General features: G+C 33.2%; 1 protein-coding gene across 1 annotated transcript in view; it reads right to left on the reverse strand.

Moving 5' to 3' along the window:
- Positions 1-968: 968 nt before the first annotated feature.
- Positions 969-8,376, reverse strand: part of Nbeal1 (neurobeachin like 1) — a 194,157-nt gene continuing 186,749 nt past the window's right edge. Inside the window, exons 53-54 of the mRNA XM_023710161.1 lie at positions 6,663-6,798; positions 969-3,351 (exon numbers count right to left, since the gene is read on the reverse strand). Coding sequence (XP_023565929.1) covers positions 3,250-3,351; positions 6,663-6,798 — 238 coding nt within the window. The 3' untranslated portion in view covers positions 969-3,249. The remainder of the gene's footprint in view (positions 3,352-6,662; positions 6,799-8,376) is intronic.

The following is an 8,376-nucleotide window of genomic DNA, read 5'->3' on the forward strand; positions in this document are numbered from 1 at the left end:
TCTCAGCACACCCCAGGGGCAGGACTGGCAAAGCACACTGAAGATTGAACCCTGGCCTTTACTTCCTAAAAGTAAAATTATTAGCATAAATCTCTCCCCATCACCAGGATGTTGAGATTTTTATTTTCATTATCAGTGTCAAGTAACAGATGGAAAGTTCTGAACAGGGAAAAGTCTATGACAGGCTGAGACATTCTGTTCAATTACAATGCCTATTATTCCTTTTTAAGCACACTGCTAACTTCCCACACTATACAATACAGATATTTATCTACATAACATTTGAATATACCACAATCCTCCAGACCACCTTATTAGTGATTTTAAATTCAGTGACACATATTGTGTAAATGAGGATACTACTTAGTATTTGCTTACTTTTTTTTTTTTTTTTTTTTTTTTTTGAGATAGTCTTACCATGTAGACAAGCTGGCCTCAAACTTTTGGCAATCTCCTGCCTCAGCCTCCCAAGTGCTAGGATTAGAGATGTGCATTCCATACCAAGTTATCTTTGCTTGTTTTAATAAATAAAGTTTAAGCTTCAGGTCTTCTACACTATTATTTTTCTAAAAATCTTGTATGATTGGTTTTTATTTTGGAAAAAGCAATATAAGGAATAATTTTGCTATACTCTGCATATTGTGTTAGTCTAGGTAAAATGTATACTATACACCTATGAGCAAAGCTTACTTATGCTATAAAATGAATACAGATGCACAGTAAAACATCATCAATTTAGGACATTTTCTCTGATTAATCTTTTATTGTGTTCTGTACTTTTTTTTTTTTTTTTGGTGGAACCGGGGATTGAACTCAGACCCTTGCACTTGACAGGGAAGTGCTTATTCTACTGAGCCATCTCCCCGGCCTCTCTGATTAATCTTTTAAACACTTAATCATCCAAAATAGTTTTCAAATCCAATATTCAAAGACCTTAAAAAATAAAGATGGCATCTTTATATAAAAATCTGTTGTCAATAACTGAAAGAAAAATTTACAAAGTTTTGACTTAGAAAAGGTTGCCTCTCAAAAATCAGAATGTTACAAGCAAGCAAGCAAGCAAGCAAGCAAATTCAATCATGTTGGCTCTACTGACTTATTGTCTTTAAACCTGTAACATAAAGCATGATATGGCTCTGGTGTGCCTTGGTACAGCCCAAGACTGGAAGCCACAGAAACAACAAACCTAATAGTAACAATACCTCCCTCTTATACAGTGTAATATCTCTGTTGACTTGCTGGGGGTCTTTGTTTTTTGTGATGGAAGGGGGGCTTGAGCCTAGGGCTCTGCAATGAGTTATATCCTAAGCCTTTTATTTTGAGACACAGTTTCTGTTACATTGCCAAATTGGCCAGGTTGGGCTTGTACTTGCAATATTCCTTTCTCACCCTCCCAGGATACTGGGATTACAGTTATGTGTCATCACACTGGCCTATGAGATATTTTTTCTAACATAAATTCCTGAACTCAGGAAAGGAAACCTTCACATTTACACATGTTCTATTTTTGTACTATTTATTTTAGTGTTATTTACCTAAAACATTTTTTTCCTGAACAAGAGGATTTAAATTAGAAAACTAAATTTTTATTACTCTTGATTCATAAAAAATTATTCCATAGTTTCCCTACATAGAATCCTTTATTTTCTAATTTTTTCCCCCTAATTCATAGGATTATAAAGAAAAGGGCCCTGGATACTATGCTCAACAGGAGAGAAAATGCAAAGGAAAAATCTCAGCAAGATTCATTTAAAAAAAAACAAACAAAAAACCAAAAACTGGATATAAGAAAATCTGTGACATGTGAAATAAAATATACTATCTTAAGCTATTATTATAAAAGTCTTTGTTTGTAAACCCTTTAAGAAATACACATAAGTGATTCTTTTTCCTGAAAGTGCACTTTACATGATAATGTTCTGCGTAACTGTAGGAGTTCATATACCCTAAGCCCATGGAATTTCAGAGGAGTAACTCTTGTAGTTGTAAAAGTTCTTTAACTTATCTCCAGAGATGATTTTATAAAAGAACTAGGCTTAACAAGGTCTTTGCACTCCAAATAAATTATTTAGCTTTTTACTACAAAATTGTGAATAAGAAAGCATAACATAACACCCAGTTACCTACAAGACTAACTGTAATCCTAAAAGCTGTACATAACATGTAATAGAAGTGTTTTTAAAAAATTATTGTAGCAGTTAGGTGCATTGGTACATGCCTGTAATCCTAGCATTCAGGAGGCTGAGGCAGGAAGATTCCTAAAACTTTAAGGCCACCCTAAAGTACAAAGTGAGACCCTATCTCAAAATAATCAACCAACCAACAGACCACCAAGCAAACAAAAAGCATGAAGAAATTAATTATGGTAAATAATTACATTATGTATATCCTTTTCGTTCATTCATTAGTCATACAGATGTCCTAGGTAAATATCAATATATTTGGATAAAGTTAATTCTTCTACCTATAAGAGCAAAACACTGTATTTGCTTAGCAAAGAAAAAGCCAAGAAATTTAGAAACTGTAAATTATGTTCTAAATGTTACTTAAAATACCCATTGTTAAAATAACAATTTTTCCTTAAATATACTATAATGAAACAAATCTGTAAAATGTATCTCTAGCTTCTTTTTTTCCTATGCAGCTTATATTATCTAAGATAATACAACTCAAATTTTCATTAACAGCATGTTAATTAGTAGAGGAATGAGCCACTAGTACCAGTTTCAATATTTTTATTTTAATCTTACCATGCATCATGGAATTTTTGTTGAGTTTTAAAAAACTAAGTGTGCAACAAATGCATTAAAAATTACTACCTCCCATCAGGAGATTCATGAATAATTTTTCAATGTGGCAGTCAGAAAATTGGAAAATGATTACAGAATGTTTAGAAAACCACATTTCTCAGCCCATTGTCTGTACTTACTAGAAATACCTTAAATTTTGCAACTTTGTATAATAAATAAATTGAATCTACCTTCATTTTGAAAATTTAATAGTTCTAATTAATTTTAGGAATGGGTCATCAAATTAAATGAAATATAGGTTATCAAATCTATCTTAGTAGAGACCAAGAATTGGTTAACACTAACCAAAAATCTATACACACCACACCAAATGATAGAAAACCCTAAGGGATTTTTCAGAGATAAAAGCTTTAAACCCTTTTGGAGAGTTGAGAGATGTGGTCAAAGTGAAAAATCAATAAATTAAGTTTCAGTTATCCAAGACAGAAGATGGAAATAATCACTTGGAATCTTGAGTATTATATTCGGTTTCTCCAGCTGAAATCTGGCTGAGTCGCTTGTTAGATCCCCACAACTTTCGGGAAAGCTGACCTGAACGCATCTGTTTAAAGTAATTCAGAGAAATGAAAAATAGATGTTAAGAAAACAAAAGAATAAAATCACCATATGACATTGATTTTGCAGAATGTTTTGTTAACAGATCACTAATGTTGTAAAAATTCTTGATTAATAATAAAGGCTTTTGATTATATGTTTTAGTGAAGAAAGGTCTCATGCTAATTTGTAAATCTAAAAACAAAATGTCCCGGTTATGTGAAAATTATCAGACAAAAAGAAAAAAATATGTATCATTTCATTAAAATAAACTTACTGAATTAATATATTTCACCTAGCTAACGAGATATACAAGTTTGGAGATTTTCTTTTTTCTGGTACTTGGAGTATTATTAATGTCAAACATAAGAGCAAAATAATGTTTTGATGAAAATAAAGTAATTTAAATTATTTTGATATAGAAATTTTTAAAAAATCAATGTTTAATAATAAGATTAAAAGTAGTTTGGAAAGCAAGAATAATATAAATCTTTTTCAGGTAAGAATCACATGTGATTGGTTCATCATTAACTCTGTACTACCTATTCATCTTTTCTAGCATATATCAAGTATTATCAGATCAGTGACAAATGTCTTAAAAGTGCTTATAAATCTAAGTGATAAAACATCCTGTATGATTTGTTGTAATTTCTTTCCCAAGTACAATCTATCTTTTTATTTCTATTTTTGTGGCACTGAGGATTGAGCCCAGGAGACACTGAGTTGCATCCCCTAGCCCTTTTTATGTTATTTAATCTGAGATAGGGTCTTGCTGAGTTGCTCAGCAGATCCTCCTACCTCAGCCTCCCGAGTTTGTGAGATTATAGAGTATCTTGGATTCTAGGTGTGACCATTATGCCTGGCCCAGTGACAATTTACTTTTTACTAGTTATTCCTCTCCTATTCTGTTAAAATGGCAACACTTCTAGTGTACATTTATTGGGTGATAAAAGATAAGCCTCATAAAAACTTACCACACAACTTTAGATGCTTGCTTTACATTTTCATTTACACATGTATTTCCTGAAATATTGTTTGCCTGCCTGCCTGCTTGCTTTCTTTTTCTTTCTTTTTTTCTCAATGTATTTGGTACAGGGTCTCACTATGCAGCTCAGACTCATAGTGATCCTCCTGTTTTCAGCCTCCCCAGGGCTGGGATTACAGGTGTGCACCACCATTCAGCATGCCTGGGGACCAGGCTGGTGCAGTATGTGCTAGGGATTGAACCCAGGTTCCTGTGCTAGCCTAAGCAGGTATTGAGTCTGCTGAGCTATCTAGTTGGCCCTGAAATATTATTTTCATTAATCTATTGCTCTACCTTATCATATAATTTATAAATATGAATTCTACACTAACAAATTAATATACTAAACTAGAACATGATTTAAAAATACACATTAATGAAGAATTTGATGTTTTAGATGAAAAAATAAACATTGATAGTTGGGTGTAGTAGTATATATCTGTAATTCCTGTTATGTGGAAGGCTGAGGCAGGACGATCACAAGTTGGAGTCCCATCTAGGTATTTTACTGAGATCCTGTCCCAAACATTAAAAGAATGCCAGGCATGGTAGTGCACCCCTCTAAACCCAGCACTTGGGAGACTAAAGCAGGAGGATTGCTGTGAATTTGAGGCCAGCCTGGGATACAGAGAATTCAAGACTAGCCTCAACTATATAGCAAGACCCTCTTTCCAAATAAATAAATAAATAAATGAAAGAACAAAAAGGGGCTGGGCATACAGCTAAGTGGCAGCACTGCCCTGGGTTCAATCCTCAGTACCAAATTAAAAAAAAAAAATTGTTGTATGAGATCAATCCCCAGTTCCAAGGGGCCAGTGGGGATGGGGTGTGGTGTCTTTAAATAAAATATGTTTTCGTAACTATTAATCTTGTTCATATTTTACATGGTCATAGTTATTAAATGAATACTTTGTTATGAGAACGTCTGGTATTCAACTTACTACAGTAGATCCCTAATTCAGTTGAGAGCTGAAGATTTAAAACTAATAAAAAATACTTTCATTTACAACTTATATATTATTCAGATACACTATAGACTACATGAATCTCATAATAAGGGTAATTACCTAACTTACTTGTAAATAATGCAAAATATTAATTTAGACCTATGAAACCCAGCTGCTCTGCTCAGGTGATTTTTCCAAGACAGTTTTAAAAGAAAATGTATACAGTATTGGGCAGTTCATTAAAAAAGTAGTTAAGATCAGAAACTGACAAGCTTACCTAATTGTGGGGAAAGCAGGCAATTAAAAAAGCATTTGAGTAAATCACAGAAAGTAAAACACAAAAAGCAAAGTCTGAACAGAGTTTTTATGCAATTCTCACATTAGCAGGAGATAGGTTGGCATGATTGGGGAAATTATTAACCAGAAAATTCAGTGTTAAATGAGAACATGTTTAATTAAATATTTTAAATACAAGTGAAATACTACGATGCAAAGCTGCTGACAATGGCTAGTTGTTAGGTTTGAAACCAAATGTTGTCATCACTTAATTTCAATATTTTTTTAATCTTGAAAAAACAGCTTACAAATCCTATATCCTAATATTTATAAAACAAAAGGTTCTTTTGTACTGTCATAGACTTACTAACAACTACTGTGTGATAATAAAATTTTCTCTTAAAAGAATCCCACAGGTGCAGATTACTCATGAAAATCACTTCTCGGCCTTTTGGCTAAGATCAAGTGTAGATTACTCATGAAAGTCCACTGGTGACTCCAAAAAACATATAATGATTAATATAACTCTATGTAATAAATTTCTTAAAAGAATCAGTAAATTACGTGGAATATAGTCACTTAATTCTTGAAGATATAAAAGCTAGATTTATTTCATCTTAATATCCAGCAATTAACCATTAGCAAGCAGATTTACAATTACAGGAAATTCACTGAGAATAATTTCACAAAAAGATATATGGTCATGCTAAATATATATATATATTAAAATCAAGCAGTCTCATTGTCTGAGTCTATATTCATTTTATTTTTTATAAAGGTTTTTATGTACTAAAAACCTATGTAATAGTTTTCAATCCAGATCTGGAATAAAAGACCTTATTTGTATAGAATGGAGATAAAAACAGCAAATGTGTGCTTTCAGGCATTAACATAAATACCACTCTGGAACAATAGCTTTATACTCTGTTTTCATTTATTGCTCCTTGAAAAATCAAATTTGTTTTTTAACTTGTTCATAAATATTGGAGATTTCTGAGTTAGTTGGAATAAAGGAAAAGCAAAGGAATCCCCAACAGTACGGGAAATAAAATTCATGATGTTAGGTTTTACCTCAGCAGGCTTGCCAACACCCACTACAATCAATTTGCCGTCTTCTAAACCTACTAGAATATGGCTGTACTCCTTAGTTACACAAACACAGTGGATAGGCAATCGCATGTCTAATGGTGTGATGCTGAGATTCAAACTAGAAGAAAAATGAAGACAAAATTTCATGCACATATTCTGGAATCACAATTTACCTGGAAAATAACTTGATGATAATTTTTACTCACACAATGTCAACATTTATAATACTACTTAAAATACCTGGTAGACCTTTTTTTGAAAAAATTAAATATTCATCTATTAATTCATTAAAGTAGTAAAAATCTCATTAATTAGAAATGACATTTTATGAAAAACCGTATTTTCCAAAACAAAAATACGTAATAAAAGGTAACACTGCTGTATATTTTTACAGATTAATGTTCAGCCCATTATAAGACATATTTGCTTCTAATTTAAATTTATTGCTACACCTTTTACTTTTGAAGCATATAAAAAACATCAGGACTCATACATATATGAAGAAAATGGACAAGTATTTTTAATAGCTTTTTCAAGAAATTGAAGATACATATTTTTTGTGATACTTTACTCCAAATGATTCCTTAGAGGGTAGTTGTGCTACAGAAGCAGAAATCACGTTGACTAACATCTACACTTTGTTATACTAGAACACAGTGACATATAAGCAGTGTGAACAGATCTTTTGGGAACACATGATTTTGACCTCTTGAATTCCTTATACCTAATAGATCTTTTCCCTAGTCTCACATGTTCTTTTCTTAAAATCTTTCATTTATTTATTTGGTACAGGGTCTCACTACGCAGTTCAAACTGACAGCGATCCTCCAGTCTCAGACTCCCCAGTGCTGGGATTACAGGAGTGCACTACCACACCCAGTTTCGGTGGTTAGCACAGTGTGCCAGGGGCTCTAGGGCTGGCACGGCATGCAGTACTGGGGATTGAACCCAGGACCTTGCACTTGCCAGGCAGGTACTTAGACCACTGAGCTATCTCCCCAGCCCCTCATATGTTTTTCTAATAATCAAACAAAATATTAATAAAGTATAAAACTACTATGTAAAATTTTATTTTCCTTGCTGAGAACTTTATACTTATAGTTCAATTTCCCAATTATTACAATCCCCAACTCCCTGTGTGTGTGTGTGTGTGTGTGTGTGTTGTGTGTACACAAGGTTTCACTATGCTTCCTAAGGAGGTTTAAAATTCCTGGACTCAAGTAGTCCATTCTCCTGCGTCAGCCTCCTGAGTAGCTGAGACTACAGTTCTGTGCCATCTTGCTGCATTCAAATGCTCTTTCTGACTCATCATGTATCTAAGGCAAGTATACTATTACCTTGACAGAGTTTCTGCTGATTACATGGTGATAAGTGACCAAACAAAGAGAAAAATAAGTGGTATTCTATGTGGGTATTAACCAGACTCCTGTGTTTAGTGTTCTTCCTACAACAGGTGGAAATAATGTTCTTGTAATAGCCATTATTCTCTAAACACAAGATAATCAGCAGGCATTTCTACCAGTATTGGCCTGACTGTATCTCTGAAATCTAGCATAGTACAGAGGCTGTCCTTGTGTCTTTGTGCTTTACTTTACTCCCACCCCAAAAGAAGGCCCTCTTTTTTTTTTTTTTTTTTTTTTTTTTTTTTTTTTCGGGGATTTAACTCAGGCCCTTGTGCTTGATTCAGCTTTCCCAT

This window comes from Octodon degus, unplaced genomic scaffold (genome assembly GCF_000260255.1).
Source record: "Octodon degus isolate 3935 unplaced genomic scaffold, OctDeg1.0 scaffold00016, whole genome shotgun sequence".
Taxonomy (NCBI): domain Eukaryota; kingdom Metazoa; phylum Chordata; class Mammalia; order Rodentia; family Octodontidae; genus Octodon; species Octodon degus.